This window comes from Megalopta genalis, chromosome 2, assembly GCF_051020955.1.
Source record: "Megalopta genalis isolate 19385.01 chromosome 2, iyMegGena1_principal, whole genome shotgun sequence".
NCBI lineage: Eukaryota > Metazoa > Arthropoda > Insecta > Hymenoptera > Halictidae > Megalopta > Megalopta genalis.
Genome location: NC_135014.1, coordinates 29,399,550 through 29,416,429, shown reverse-complemented (window position 1 = coordinate 29,416,429; position 16,880 = coordinate 29,399,550). Strand labels below are relative to the sequence as shown.

The 16,880-nt window shown below is 41.1% G+C and overlaps 1 protein-coding gene across 2 annotated transcripts in view; it reads right to left on the bottom strand.

Moving 5' to 3' along the window:
- Nucleotides 1-16,880, bottom strand: part of LOC117229961 (uncharacterized) — a 78,349-nt gene that overhangs the window by 22,244 nt on the left and 39,225 nt on the right. For both annotated transcript variants that reach the window (XM_076519036.1, XM_076519035.1), the window contains exon 5: nucleotides 14,421-16,540. In XM_076519036.1, the coding sequence (XP_076375151.1) occupies nucleotides 14,421-14,561 (141 nt within the window). In that variant the 5' untranslated portion in view covers nucleotides 14,562-16,540. The remainder of the gene's footprint in view (nucleotides 1-14,420; nucleotides 16,541-16,880) is intronic.

The following is a 16,880-nucleotide window of genomic DNA, read 5'->3' as shown; positions in this document are numbered from 1 at the left end:
AAAGGACATTAACATAAATTTATATTAATTCATAAAAGTTACAATAATGGATTTATTCTCATTTTTAACAAGCGTTATTTTGTAACATTTGCCGCAAGCAACGTATATCAATTGAATAAATAACTCATAAACGTGTCTTTACGATACGAACGATCATGAATTAAAAGATCAATGACCCGCCATTTTGTCGAGTTCCGTAAATCTAGGATAAATATCCTTTCTTCTACCTCCGGTCAAAATTCAAAAAAAGTAACAATAAGATAATAATAGTAATAATAATAATATAATATAATATAATATAATATGATATGATATGATATAATATAATATAATATAATATAATATAATATAATATAATATAATATAATATAATATAATATAATATAATATAATATAATATAATATAATATAATATAATATAATATAATATAATATAATATAATATAATATAATATAATATAATATAATATAATATAATATAATATAATATAATATAATATAATATAATATAATATAATATAATATAATATAATATAATATAATATAATATATATATTATAATAATATAATATATAATATAACAATAAGATAATAAATTTATACTGATTTTTAACAAGTGTTATTTTGTAACATTTACCGCAAGCAACGTATCGATTGAATAAATAACTCATAAACGTGTCTTTACGATACGAATGCTCACAAATTAAAAGATCAGTGACCCGCCATTTTGTCGGGTTCCGTAAATCTAGCATGAACATCCTTTCTTCTACCTCCGGTCAAAATTCCCGACGCAATTTCTTCGTCTTCCGCTTGCTTTAACAAGTAGTTAACGCGGTGTGAAATGCAAGTCGATTACGATCAATTACAAAATCTTCTTTCACCTGCTTCACACGCGCCGTTCTCTATTCGCGTCGGACGCACACAGGAAATCCTATGAAAATCCTTTCAACGCTCGTCTCCACTGCGGGACATTGACAGCGGATTTCTCGCGGCCGATTCAGGACCCGCGTGGAATTCAGGAAATTGTCCTGAGGGTGAGATCTGGCGGACTTATTAACACCTTAACCAGAACGTACCGCCCGGCGACCTTTGTCGACACTCTTGGAACAAGTTACACCCCGCCATAACTGCAGCGACGTGAACGGAATAGGCCGGGCGGAATTAAGATTGAAGGCGTCTCTCGGAATTATCTCAACGACCATGCTGTTTGCGTGGGACAATTCTGGGAGGGGAGGGGAAGGCCTAAAGAATTTATGCAGGACCCTCTAAGGCACGAGAAAACCCTCGGAATATGCTCGTGGATCCGTGAATCCATGGATGTATTTGGTTCATCTGATGGTGGTTAAAATTATCATTGGCTTAATGATGGCTTAATGAATTGGCTTAATGAATTGGCATAATTAATAAGTGGACAATTCTAGGAGGGGGAGGCCTAAAGAATTTATGCAGGACCCTCTAAGGCTCGAGGAAACCCTTGGAATATGCTCGTGGATCCGTGAATCCATGGATGTATTTGGTTCATCTGATGGTGGTTAAAATTACCATCGGCTAAATGCTTAATGAATTGGCATAATTAATAAGTGGACAATTCTAGGAGGGGGAGGCCTAAAGAATTTATGCAGGACCCTCTAAGGCTCGAGGAAACCCTTGGAATATGCTCGTGGATCCGCGAATCCATGGATGTATTTGGTTCATCTGATGGTGGTTAAAATTACCATCGGCTAAATGCTTAATGAATTGGCTTAATGAATTGGTATAATTAATAAGTGGACAATTCTAGGAGGGGGAGGCCTACAGAATTTATGCAGGACCCTCTAAGGCTCGAGGAAACCCTCGGAATATGCTCGTGGATCCGCGAATCCATGGATGTATTTGGTTCATCTGATGGTGGTTAAAATTATCATCGGCTAAATGCTTAATGAATTGGCATAATTAATAAGTGGACAATTCTAGGAGGGGGAGGCCTAAAGAATTTATGCAGGACCCTCTAAGGCTCGAGGAAACCCTCGGAATATGCTCCTGGATCCGTGAATCCATGGATGTATTTGGTTCATCTGATGGTGGTTAAAATTATCATCGGCTTAATGATGGCTTAATGAATTGGCTTAATGAATTGGCATAATTAATAATTGGGCTTATGTCGATTAAAATTTCCAATAATTGCGCCATTGAGAATGCCATCGATGAAACGAGTTTTACGAGAACAATTGCAAATTAAAGACTGAACGGATTTTCGTGGATCTATGGATCGAAGCTGTGGATCTACGATCGTCTACAAGCAGGGAATTATTTGTCGAAGATCGATGTTCGTCGATGGAACGAGCTCGCGAACGAACGCGAACGTTTAACACTAGATCTACGGAGCATGAAAAACAGGTGTTTTATGATATTAGTTTATGAAAGTAACAATAAGGCATTTATTCTGATTTTTGAACAAGTGTTATTTCGTAACATTTGCTGTAAGTAACGTATCAATCGAATAAATATCTCATAAACGTATCTTCGCGATGCGAATAATCGTGAATTCAATTAATCGCGAATTAAAAGACCCGTCATTTTGACGGTTTCCGTAAATCTAGCGTCAAAATAGAAACGCGAAATTAATTTCGGCTCAAGCCAGGAGGAAGTGTTTCGTTCAAACTATTCAGAAAAAATTATTACGACTCGACGTCCACGGAAGCGCTTCCTCTTACACCGTCAAGACCGATGACGCAGCGGTGGCGTCGTTCGAAGCCTGAACGCAGCGTCCGACCGACGAAAAATTAGGTAAAAAATTGACGCGTTTCGGGGGAAGCAGAGTGTTTCCATGAATCTAGTCGGAAAATGAGCGGTCACCTGAATGATGTAAAAAATAATCGTAAACTACAAAATTATTGACCCGCCATTTTGACGGGATCCGCGAATCCAGCGTTGACCCCGGTGCAACGTATAAGTTCAAGGTCACGCTGGACCCGATATCCGTCGCTGCACCGCGACCTTAGACAAAGTTTAGACGTGGAAGAACGTTCCATTAACCGGTAATTAAGCGTCGACCGGCGCGCGACATCAATTAGCGAGTCCGTTTCGCTTCGCCGGCGTAACGGAGACAGGATTAATGCGACCGGAAGAGTTCGCTTATTAATGAACCGACCGGACACTTCTGGATGAACGGCTCGGGGCCGGCTGGATTACCGGGGAATCGTGGAAACTGCGTTTTTCCGTAGCCGGGGACGAGAAACTGGGACGCGTCGGGGATTATTCGGTGTCTCGAGGATTATTAATCGAGAAAGGGAGGGCGCTGGACGAGCCACAATTAAGACGTCGAAACTTGCGATCGAGTTCCGCGAACTTTCTAATTCGACGCTGATCGAATCGTTGAAAGGTGCCCGAAAGAGTCGCTTTATTTCGATTGTAATCGTACAGTCGTTTCTCCCGGAAATGCCGAATTTCGGGTCGCTGCGAATTTCCCTGCGAAGGTCCCACGCCTATGCGATTTATTGCGAATGGTCCGAATCGTTTGTTTTGGTTCGATTAATAATTTCATCGATTTCGTTATAGATTTTTCCATTTTTATAACAGCAATTTATCAGTTCATAATTAATTCATAATTAATAGTAAATGAATTAAGAATTAAGGAATTGCTCAGATTTGAAAATGAATTATTTGCTCAGATTTGAAAATAAATTATTTGCTTAGATCTAAAAATGAATTATTTGCTCAGATCTAGAAATAAATTATTTGCTCAGATTTAGAAATAAATTATTTGCTTAGATCTAAAAATGAATTATTTGCTCAGATCTAGAAATAAATTATTTGCTCAGATTTAGAAATAAATTATTTGCTTAGATCTAAAAATGAATCATTTGCTCAGATTCGAAAATTAATTATTTGCTGAGATTCCAAAACGAATTATTTGCTCAGATTCGAAAATGAATCATTTGTTCAGATTCGAAAATGAATTATTTACTCAAATTTAAAAATGAATCATTTGCTCAGATTCGAAAATGAATTATTTACTCAAATTTAAAAATGAATCATTTGCTCAGATTCGAAAACGAATTTTCAGCCTAATCCAGCACATCTTCCCAATTCGATTAGGCTCCGTAAACCGTTCAAATGTCGAAGAAGCGATTCATGTCAAACACCATAATTCTTCAACCATAACATATCTAAAAAAAAAAAATACGCGGCAGTTTCAATATTTTCAGCGCGTCAGTGAATGTTGCAAAAGCCATGTAACAGAAACGATTTAACATTTGAGCCGTTTATTTTGAAAGTGGCATAAGTCACTTTACCGCAATGAAAAGTGGTGATTTTTTAATGTTTACACGAGATTATTTATACCGAGAAAAATATCCGTATCCTGAGATAACAAATACAAGCAAATCTTCTCGAAAGTTAGCATCCATATTTTGAAACGTGTTCAAACGCAAACCCTGAAATATATCGACTTAAAAAAACAAAGTGACTTACGCCACTTTCAAAATAAACGGCTCATTTATCGAAAGGAAAGCGCGCTTCCCGCTCGAGGATCCTCGAGAGCGTTAATTAGATCGTCGCATAGAGATCTCACGGTCGGCCAGATTGCAGTCTCAGCGGCCACGGAGCCACGGATGCAATTTGCTCGATAATAGAAAAATCGCGAACTCGATCGCCTTCTCGTGTTTTGCGAATAACCATCGGCGCGAAAATTAATCTCCAATGATACGATCGTCGTCAACTTGTTGGACTTCCGGCCAACAAGTTGAACATTAATTTCGCGATGACCCGGGGTGGTTCCCGAGGGGGGTGGACGGGGGTGGACGGGAACCAAATAGGACGCGGCTTTACCGGTCGGGAGATTGCTCGTTAACGCGGACCAACGCGGAAACGGAACGCCGGATGACTTGAGCCAGCTGCGGTCGGTCCGTCGCGGAGGAAACGCGATCGGAACGCGGCCCGGGCCGCGCCGCGTCGCTTTCTGTAATTGGGAAATTCGAGAAGAATCAGGTGATTCCAGTGTCCGGAGACAACGACGACGGGGAATCGGATATTCTTCGATTTCGAGATCCGATATTCTTTAACGTTGTTTTTTCCTGGACCGCTTACTGTTCATCCCACGATCGCGAACGCGATTTATTCAGCGATTTTGAGACCTATGGAAGATCGCGGAGGAATTGAAATCGTGCTGAATTGCAACGAAATTTCAGAGTTGAATATCGTGACTTCTTTTTTATATCTGTCGATCAAAGTACTAATTAAATGTCTATCAAAATATCGTATTTGTATGTTTCCATTTTCTACTGTTTTTAATATAAATTAAATTACTGTTATTGCTATTATTTTAATATAAATTACTGTTATTACTATTATTTTAAATATGTAGTACTACTATAGTATTACTATTATTTTAAATACATAGTAATATTATAGCATTACTATTATTTTAAATATATAGTACTACTATAGTATTACTATTATTTTAAATATATAGTACTACTATAGTATTAATATTATTTTAAATATATAGTACTACTATAGTATTACTATTATTTTAAATACATAGTACTATTTTATAGCATTACTATTATTTTAAATATATAATAGTATTATTTTATTACTATTATTTTACTATAGTATTACTATTATTTATAATATAACCTTGACAGAATATTGTGTTTGTATATTTCTGTTTTCTATTATTTTTAATATAAACTCAGAAAATGTTAAACATCGGAAGAATATAAAAAAACCGCTGCAAAAGATATCGATTACCATTTAATTTGACTCGAGAAAAGTATCAAAATCGAAAGTATAATTGTCCACTTCACATTCGATTTGAATATAAAGAAAGCATCGAAATTACCGAGATCGTATCGCTAAAACAGAAAAAATTACTTCGATTCCAATTATTATTGCAAAGAAAACGCTTCGAAAGATATTAATTATCATCTAATTTGACTCGAGAAAAGTATCAAAATCGAAGGTAATTGTCCACTTCACATTCGATTTGAATATAAAGAAAGCATCGAAATAACCGAGAACGTATCGCTAAAACAGAAAAAATTACTTCAATCCTAATTATTATTCGCAACCGCGTGAAAGAAGAATCGACGGGCGCCGCAGTTCGCGGCGCAGAAAAACGCATTCGACGGTCGCGTTCGACGCGCGTCGTCGCCCTGCGGCGTTCAAAGCTACCGCGCGTGTTCGGCTACGACGAATGAAATTATGGTTGAAAAACTTTCCGACCGTGCAAACGCGATCATAATATGTTCCGGTTAAATTCGTTCGCGCCGTCCCTCCATGAAATTGTTCTCTGCGGGGATATCTCCGCGTGGCCGTGCGCGGAAACTGGAACGCCGTGCGTTCTTCCGTAGGTTTTTAATTGCAATTTTCTCGGAGTCTCGAGAGGAGAAACAAAGACGTGATCACGGAGGTGGTAGCGAATGTTAACCCGTTAGTACGGTCGGATCGAAGGATAAGCGAGACCGGAGTTTGAGAATAATCCTCGGCGATCTTAATTGCTCGACGCCGCTATCTCGAAGCGCGATAATGGCCGTGTCGATTGAAACGGCGAGTTAAAGACGTTTCTATTAACTAAGGATGCCTGGCTGGCTGCCATTACCTTCGTTCAACGGAAGAAGCTCGCTAATGAAGGCGTGCTGCGACTTTTCTGCGCGTCGCGGATTCGCGATGCCGGAAATCTGCAGTGAGAGAGAGAGAGAAAGACACAGAGAGAGAGATAAGGCGAGAGAGAGAGAGAGAGAACGAGAGGGCGAGAGAGAACGAGAGAGCGAGAGATCGAGAGAGAGAGAGAGAGAGAGAGCGAGAGATCGAGAGGGAGAGCGAAAAAGAAAGAACGAGAGAGCAAGAGAACGAGACAGAGAGAGAGAGAGAGAGAGAGAGAGAGAAAGAAGGCGAGAGAGAGAACGAGAGGGCGAAAGAGAGCGAGAGAGAGAGCAAGAGAGAGAACGAGAGAGCGAGAGATCGAGAGAGAGAGAGAGAGAGAGAGAGAGAGAGAGAGGGAGAGCGAAAAAGAAAGAACGAGAGAGCAAGAGAACGAGACAGAGAGAGAGAGAGAGAGAGAAAGAAGGCGAGAGAGAGCGAGAGAGAGAACGAGAGGGCGAAAGAGAGCGAGAGAGAGCAAGAGAGAGAACAAGAGAGCGAGAGAGAGAGACCGGTCTTTATTTCTCGAGGCAAGATACCGCGAAATTCGTTTCACCCGCATTCGAATTACGCCGGGAATCCGAATCCGAGGCTCTTTTGACTCGGCATGAAAGACCGACTCTGAATCGGCCGGCGAAACGTTTCTCGCTGGAAAAAGGCAGCCGGACAGCGTTCGAAAGGAGCCGGGAACTGGAAAAAGGGTAATCCTACTTGTTGATTCCGCGCGGCGATCACGCGACTCGGCCGGCCCGCTGCTCTCTGCTCGGAACCGGGTCGGCCATTGTTCGAACAAAATTTTATTCGAATGTTATTTGAATCGTATAATATTTCGAATTAATTCTTCGAGGATTAATTTCATTCTCGTTGCGATGTTCACGTTGTTTAGGTAAATATCTCGAATGCAATTTTATTCGAGGAATTTATTCACGGTATTACTCGAATTCAATTTTATTCGAGGAATTTATTCACGGTATTACTCGAATACAATTTTATTCGAGGAATTTATTCACAGTATTACTCGAATTCAATTTTATTCGAGGAATTTATTCACGGTATTACCCGAATACAATTTTATTCGAGGAATTTATTCACAGTATTACTCGAATACAATTTTATTTGAGGAATTTATTCACGATATTACTCGAATAAAATGTTATTCGAGGAATTCATTCACGATATTACTCGAATAATATTTTATTCGAGGAATTCATTCACGATATTACTCGAATAATATTTTATTCGAGGAATTCATTCACGATATTATTCAAATAAAATGTTATTCAATGAATTTATTCACGATATTACTCGAATAATATTTTATTCGAGGTATTCATTCACGATATTACTCGAATACAATTTTATTCAAGGAATTTATTCACGATATTACTCAAACAAAATATTATTCACGATATCACTCGAATAATATTTTATTCAAGTAATTTATTCGCGATATAACTCGAACACAATCTTATTCGAGAAATTTATTCACAGTACTACCCGAATCAAATGTTCTACGAAGAGTTCGTTCGAAATATAACGCGAGTAGACTGTTATTCGATGAATTTCCTTGAAATATTTCTCGAATAAAATATTATTCCGCGAATTTATCCGAAATTTAATTCGAACAATGCCCAACCATGTGACACGAAACCGGAGCGAAAGAGAGTGGAGAAGAGGACGATTCCGCGGCTCTCCGGCCCGATTCAAACGGGTCCGACTATCCCTCCGGGACCAGGGGAGGGTTGTCAAAGTTGATCCTCGAACGGTGTTCGCACGAGATAATTAAAGAGAGCGGAGAAGAGCGCGCGAATTCCTGGAAACTCTCGAACGAGGCGAAGATCGAGTTACGGACTTCCGTTGCCGGCAGAGACCGTGCTTGAAAAATGTTTTTGACGACTGGCAAGAATGTGTTCCACAGCGGTTCGCTTTACTGTAACTAAAATACCCGGTTGGGACAGACATGGTCGAGGAAAATGATACCGTTTCCTAAGGAAGCTCCGCGGAGTGCAGTAAATTCTCTCGAATTGTCCGTTCAGCTTGCAAACCTGTAAACCTGCGAGCTGTACCTCTGTTACGCTGACTATAATAAATACGTTAGGCTAAATAATACTTTAATAATAATACCAAATAATACTATATTAACTTTAAATACGTTAAAATAAATACTAATAATTAAATATAAATTTCCCATCCAGCTTTGAAACGAAAATGGACAATTTGGGATGAGAATTGAAACTGGAGGAGCTATACCTCGTTAAATTGACTATAATAAATACGCCAGGCTAAATAATGCTTTAATAATAATACCAAATAATACTATAATATTATTAATTTTAAATACGTTAAGATAAATACTAATAATTAAATATAAATTTCCCATTCAGCTTTGAAACGAAAATGGTCAATTTGGGATGAGAATTGAAACTGGAGGAGCTATACCTCGGTAAACTGACTATAATAAATACGTTAGGCTAAATAATACTTTAATAATAATACCAAATAATACTATATTAACTTTAAATACGTTAAAATAAATACTAATAATTAAATATAAATTTCCCATTCAGCTTTGAAACAAAAATGATCAATTTGGGATGAGAATTGAAACTGGAGGAGCTATACCTCGGTAAACTGACTATAATAAATACACGTTAGGCTAAATAATACTTTAATAATAATACCAAATAATACTATAATAATTAATACTCATTATTAATTTTGAATACATTAAAATAAATACTAATAATTAAATATAAATTTTTCGTTCAGCTTGCGAACGAAAATGGACAATTTGGGATGAGAATTGCAATTGGAGGAGCTATACCTCGTTAAACTGACTACAATAAATACGTTAGGCTAAATAATGCTTTAATAATAATACCAAATAATACTATAATATTATTAATTTTAAATACGTTAAGATAAATACTAATAATTAAATATAAATTTTCCGTCCAGCTTGCGAACGAAAATGGACAATTTGGGATGAGAATTGCAATTGGAGGAGCTATATCTCGTTAAACTGATTATAATAAACACGTTAGACCAAATAATACTTTAATAATAACACCAAATAATACTATAATAATTAATACTTAATATTAATTTTAAATACGTTAAGATAAATACTAATAATTAAATATAAATTTTCCGTCCAGCTTGCGAACGAAAATGGACAATTTGGGATGAGAATTGCAATTGGAGGAGCTATACCTCGTTAAACTGACTATAAATAAACACGTTAGACAAAATAATACTTTAATAATAACACCAAATAATACTATAATAATTAATACTTAATATTAATTTTAAATACGTTAAGATAAATACTAATAATTAAATATAAAATAAAATATAATAATTAAATAATATCGAATGAAAACGAGATGCAAAGCTTGAACAATCGCGTCTCCTCTTTCCAAATTGTTCACTTTCGCGCGCAATCCGAGCGCGAATTAGGGAGAAATTGCTGGTTGCCGAAGCGTAACTAAAACTTCTAGCGTGGACGAGCATGGTCGAGATAAATAATAGCGTTCCTAAGGTGGCCGCGTAGAGTACTTCTAATTAACTGTTATCAAAGCGTCACGGAGTATCGTCAGTTCTTATCGAAATGCGTCAGAGAACCTATTATCGATTCCTTTGACGCGAGAGAACAATGTTTAAGGACCCAATGAGCAGGATCGAGGCAATTTCTAAATAGTTAATTAAGAGATCGCGTTGGACGAAGCAGTTTAAGACTGTTTGCCTCGGAAATAGTCTCCCCGATGCACAACCTGTGAACTTTATGGAAAATTAAAGCAGCTCAACGAGAGACGTCGTTTTCTAGAATAGCACACGATTTATTACGTTATTTTATGTTAATGTTACGTTTTTCGTTATTTCGGCCGGCAGAATTCTTTTGCTTCGTGCAAATGACGGATTTTACGTAAAAATATAAAACACGAGCGTGATGTAAAAACGATTTATAAGACATATATAGTTCTAATGATTGACTATGGGCAAATTAATTAAGGACGATTTGAAAGAGATCACAGCGACGCATTGAAGAAATTAACTTTGTCAAGAACGAAGATCCTAGCCGATTAAAATGGCCGAAATGGCTCTTGAAGACTTTTAAAATTTCTAAAATTTTTAGACAATACTCATCTATGCAAAATTTCAACCCTGTAACTTGTCCGCGAGGGTAGTTTTAGGGTAGATTAATTACATTGCGCTCTTTTCCGTCCATTCCCCACCTTCGGCGACTTCTCAAAATTTTGAAAAAACTGTGCCTTGTTTCGGGCATCGAGCCTCGTGTTACAGAATTTTTTCAGATTTTTCGGTCGCAAGCTGCGGTCATCAAAAATGAAAAACCAAAGGAAGCTCACCGGTGACCGACGACATAAAATTCAACCAACCATATTCTCCTGTAAAAAAATCAATTTTAAATAATTCGACGATCGTAAACGAAAGTATCCGAGTATTACTCGCGACCAAAAAAGAAATTTTTATCATTAAAACGCAGTACTCAGAGGTTTCACGGAATCTTACGACGCGGGTTAACCGAAAAGGAAGTCGAAACAGACTCGAACTTCGACGCGTCGGCGGGTCAATTCTGCCGGCGCGGACAAACCTTTCTTACTAATTTATACTTTCGTCGATGGATCGACAGTCGTTCGGTCTATTATAGCCGGACGCGCGTCCTAATCTTCTGCATTTAACGATCGGGTCGCCGGGGCTCCCTCGCGACAGAAAGTTGCGGGCAAGTTCAGTCGGAACCGAGCAAGTTTGCCCGGCACGTAATTCGATCCAGGTCCTGTGCGTCTCTCGGCGGCTGAATGGAACTTGGAAGAACCCCTAAGCGAGACTAGATCCTCCGTGTTTCAGCTGTTCATAAATCTTGGCCGTTATCGCGGCCGCGTCGCGCGCCCATCCGTTGCCGAGCGAGCGCACCCTCGCAACAGAGATATCGAAGAGCGCGAACGAAGTTGCGGGACGGTTCTCGTCGCGATCGAACGATTTCGTACGATTTTATACGATTTGTTATATTTTTTTTCGCGGAATCGGAGCCCAGAGATGACCCGTCACCTTCGAATTTCCATCCGCGCCGCGCCGGAACTTGCGGCGACCCTCAAACGCCGCGACACCCTTCGCGTTTTCGAGTTCTCATAAAACTCGGTTTATTATGAACGCGCGCGCGCCTTTGTCGCGCTCTTAACAAAAACCACGCGATTAACTTTTTGCCGCTTCCCATTTGAGGAGATGGTTCCTCTCGCTGGGACAGGACGACCGCGTTCTCGTAAAGTGGACGTTTAAATTTGCCGAGCGCGAATGAAGTTGCGCGACGGTTCTAGTCGAGATCGAACGATTTCGTACGATTTTATACGATTTCGTACGATTTCATACGATTTCGTACGATTTCATACGATTTTTGTTCGCGGAATCGGAGCCCAAAGATGACCCGTCACCTTCGAATTTCCATCCGCGACGCGTCGGAACTTGCGGCGACCCTCAAACGCCGCGACACCCTTCGCGTTTTCGAGTTCTCATAAAACTTGGTTTATTATGAACGCGCGCGCGCCTTTGTCGCGCTCTTAACAAAAACCACGCGATTAACTTTTTGCCGCTTTCTATTTGAGGAGATGGTCCCTCTCGCTGGGACACAACGACCGCGTTCTCGTAAAATGGACGTTTAAATTTGCCGAGCGCGAACGAAGTTGCGCGACGGTTCTCGTCGAGATCGAACGATTTCGTACGATTTTATACGATTTCGTACGATTTCATACGATTTTTGTTCGCGGAATCGGAGCCCGAAGATGACCCGTCACCTTCGAATTTCCATCCGCGACGCGTCGGAACTTGCGGCGACGCTCAAACGCCGCGACACCCTTCGCGTTTTCGAGTTCTCATAAAACTCGGTTTATTATGAACGCGCGCGCGCCTTTGTCGCGCTCTTAACAAAAACCACGCGATTAACTTTTTTCCGCTTCCCATTTGAGGAGATGGTTCCTCTCGCTGGGACAGGACGACCGCGTTCTTGTAAAGTGGACATTTAAATTTTGCCGAGCGCGAGTTTGTTCGTACAAAGAACAAGAAATCACGAGATATAAACCGTTACAGTTGAAATGTTCTTTTTCATCCGGTTTTGCGCGAAATGATTCTGCTGGTTTGATTTTTCTTTAATCTTTCTTCAGCAAACAAAATGGAGAATTTGGGAGGAGGAGATACGATTATCCGAGCCTGGCGGCTTCTTTTTTTTATAGTCACCGATTGTCAACGATTATAAAATTGTTGTCTATTGTATGGAAGAAATATTCGAGATTGTTGAAATAATCATAATTAATCACGATTTTTCATGATTAATTAAATGCTGTCTCAGTGAAGTCCTAGATGCGATTAAATAGTACAGTAAATTCTCTCTAATTGATGTATTTGATTGTACTAAAAAATGGACAATTCGGGAAACGGAGATCCGATTATTCGAGCCTCTTGCGACTCGTTTTTATGGTTACCGATTATTAATAGTTATAAAAAACGAGCCGCGAGGCTCGAATAATCGTACCGCCTCTTCCCAAATTGTCAATTTTTATGCGCAATCTGATCGCGAATTGGAAAGAAATTACTGTAATTAAAAATACAGTAAATTCTCCCTAAGTTACTTGTAAACAGAAACCTTGCACCCCGTTGAACATAATTAAATAACCCTAATGAAATAACCTTGACAATCGGCGACTATAAAAACGAGCCGCGATGCTCGAATAATCGTGTCTTCTCTTCCCAAATCGTCCATTTTTGTTCGCAATCTGAGCGCGAATTATTGAAAAATTACTTGAATTAAAAATACAATAAATTCTCCCTAATCTCTTTATAAACAAAAACCTTGCACCCGGTTGAACATAATTAAATAACCTCAATCAAATAGCCTCGACAATCGGCGACTACCAAAAATGAGCCGCAAGGCTCGAATAATTGCACCCCCACTCCTCAAATTATCCCTTATCGTTCACAAATCGACGAAAAATTAGGAAGAATTTACTATACTATAGAATATAGAATATAGAATAATAATTTACTTTACTATACTATAGAATGAAGTAAGATCGTTTCGTAGCCTTCCGACCGGCGTCGGACATCAAAATCCCGCGCGCGTTGGAGCGTTGGGTGCGTCAAGCAAAGCGTTCAATTGTGCGAATACATCGCGCCGAAATCTATCAATTTAGCCCAAAAGTACCACGATCACGTTATGATAATCGATCGACGACCTTCGTCGCCTTTGGATCTCCGTTCGCTCGCGGACGAAGCGTCGGACATCAAAATCCTGCGCGCGTTGGAGCGTTGGGTGCGCCAAGCAAAGCGTTCAATTGTGCGAATACATCGCGCCGAAATCTATCAATTTAATCCAAAAGTACCACGATCACGTTACAATAGTCGATCGACGACCTTCGTCACCTTTGGATCTCCGTTCGCTCGCGGACGAAGCGTCGGACATCAAAATCCCGCGCGCGTTGGAGCGTTGGGTGCGCCAAGCAAAGCGTTCAATTGTGCGAATACATCGCGCCGAAATCTATCAATTTAACTCAAAAGTACCACGATCACGTTATAATAGTCGATCGACGTCCTTCGTCGCCTTTCGATCTCTGCTCGCTCGCGGACGAAGCGCCGGAGGATTTCGGACCGCGTCGCGCCGCCCCGCGATCCCAGAAACCGCGGATTGACCCAGCTTCCGACGTATTCGAAACGCGGCTTAAACCCCCAAAATTCGGCACACGAGACGGTGACTGTAATACGATCGGAGAACGCGTGGAATTACTACTCACCGGATACTCCTCGTATTTGGTCGCGTAGTCGGGATAGTCGAGGCTGTTGACGCTCCGCTTGACGAGGGCGCGTTGCCCGATGGTGCCCGCGATGATGGGCACCATAGCCACCATCACTAAGGGAATTACTCCGTTCCCCATCTGCGTGCGTTCCTCTCTCTGTCTGTCCTTTTATATCGCAGCAGGCCGCAGCATCAAACAGTCGCGAACGAGGATGTGCCGAGGTGTCCTCCGGCTGTCTCTGGAGCTCTTCTCGATCTCTCGTTGATCCTTCGGACGTGGCGCGAACAGGATCGAACCACGAATCCTCCTCGATTCAACTCGACGTTCGTCCGCCGAACGATTCTTTTCTTCGATCCTCGCGGCGGAGGATGAGAGAGAGAGAGAGGGAGAGCGAGAAAGCGACGGAGAGAATCGGCGGCTTTTCCTGTCGGCTTGCTCCCGATGCGAGGATCCTGAGGACAGGATCGCGTCCGGCAGGACAGCTGTGGCTGGCTATTCGGCGAAAACGAAGGACTGTCCTCTCGAGAACGCAATGTGACGCCTCGAGCGGCAACCGCTCTCCTATATACTACGTGTACGCGTGCTCCACGCTACGCAGGCGCTATTTCCGCTTCCATTCCGCCCGCGAAACCGAGCGTTGCTTCCGAGGCAGAGCGCCGCCGACCTGCCTGCCTTCCTTCGGCCCTTCGCTCTTTGCCCCTCCGGACCCTTTGCTCTACCGCGCTCCCTACCAAGCTTCCCACGATTTTTTCATCTATTAACCACCCTGCGGAACCCTCTCGTTGCCGCGTCGCGGCTCCTCCCGGAGGTGCCGTTTTCGGGATCTTTCGTACCTATGCGAGTCCTTTTCGCTAGGATGATGGACATTTTCGATTCGGGAGACATTGCAACGCGTTTTACATGTTCTAGAGGATTTTAACGCTGGGTTTATGGAAAAATTGCTGTTTTGGGTATTGGTTTGTGAAAGGAACAATGAGACGTTTATTCTGATTTTTGGATGGGGCTGTGTAACGTTTGCTGTAAGTCATGGGTGAATTGAGTAATAATATGTAATAATAATATAATGCAGTAAATAGAATAAATATATAATATATAATAGTATATATAATAAATATATAAAATAATATTGCCATTTCCGGAAATGGCTGGTTCCTCGGATCATTTGAAGCAACTTCTTCCTTTACAAAAATGTTCCTTGACATAACCTTGACATAGCCTAGCATTGTCCTGCTGGAAAATGACACCTTTACGATTGACCAATTCTGGTCGCTTAACCTTGACATGACCTTGACATAACCTTGACATAACCTTTACGATTGACCAATTCTGGTCGCTTAACCTTGACATAACCTTGACATGACCTTGACATAACCTTGACATAACCTTGACATAACCTTTACGATTGACCAATTCTGGTCGCTTAACCTTGACATAACCTTTACGATTGACCAATTCTGGTCGCTTAACCTTGACCGCTGCATTCAATTTGTCCAGTTGCTAACATTCACGGATAATAAAAAATAACATAATAATAATAATAATAATAACAATTTTATAATATAACATTTACGGATATCATAAAAATGGGAGCGAGAGCGCATCTATAACTGAAATCGGCAATTACTTAGTTGCCAACCCAATATATTACCTCTCCCTTCTGCCTCCCCTTTGACATCTCCGTCGCGATCACCAAAAATCAAAGTTCCTTCCTGAAAGCTAACGCCCAAAGTCTCCGAGTCGGTGAAAGGTTCGAAGTAGAAAGTTCCGGAACAGCATCAGAGGCTCACCCCTCCAGGGACTTCGGAGCCCACAATGTCGGATCGGAGCTGTCTCTCCGGCCCCGTCCCCGCGCCGTTGAATTAGCGGCGAACATATCGGTCGCAGATTGTTTTCTCTCGCGGAAACTCGTTGAAAAATGGAAACTCGAAACGGCCACCCACAAGACCCGTATTACGTAACCGCGTTCCACTCACGCTTCTCCTCGTGGAAAGCTTCGCGGAGGCTCGCAGGGAACGATGGGCCTCGGAGAAAACGCCCGTGTAACGCGATACCCTGCACCACGCAACTTCGACAAACCATGCGTCGGCTGTCGTTATTATTTCTCCTCTATCGGATACCTGAAAGCGGAGAACAGTGTCTCGGTAATGTCATTATTGAACCGGGAGGCGCGTTTCTATCTGGAAACGCGGCTTAGCTTCGCGTTTCGCGAGCGATCGCGAATCGGCGATCGGGCCGCGCCACCGGAATTTCGTCCGCGATCGTTCGCGAAGGGATTCGCCAATTAGTCGTCCGCCAATTAGACACGTTTCCGCGGCGCGGTTGATTCCACGCCGGATTTGGAAATCGACGCTCGCGGCTCGATGCTTCGGCAACTTTAATTAGCGACCGTTGCCGCGCGAAGAAGAAAAGGAACTTGCAGGGGAACTTCGAGCGACGCGATGCTCGCGTCGATCCAAC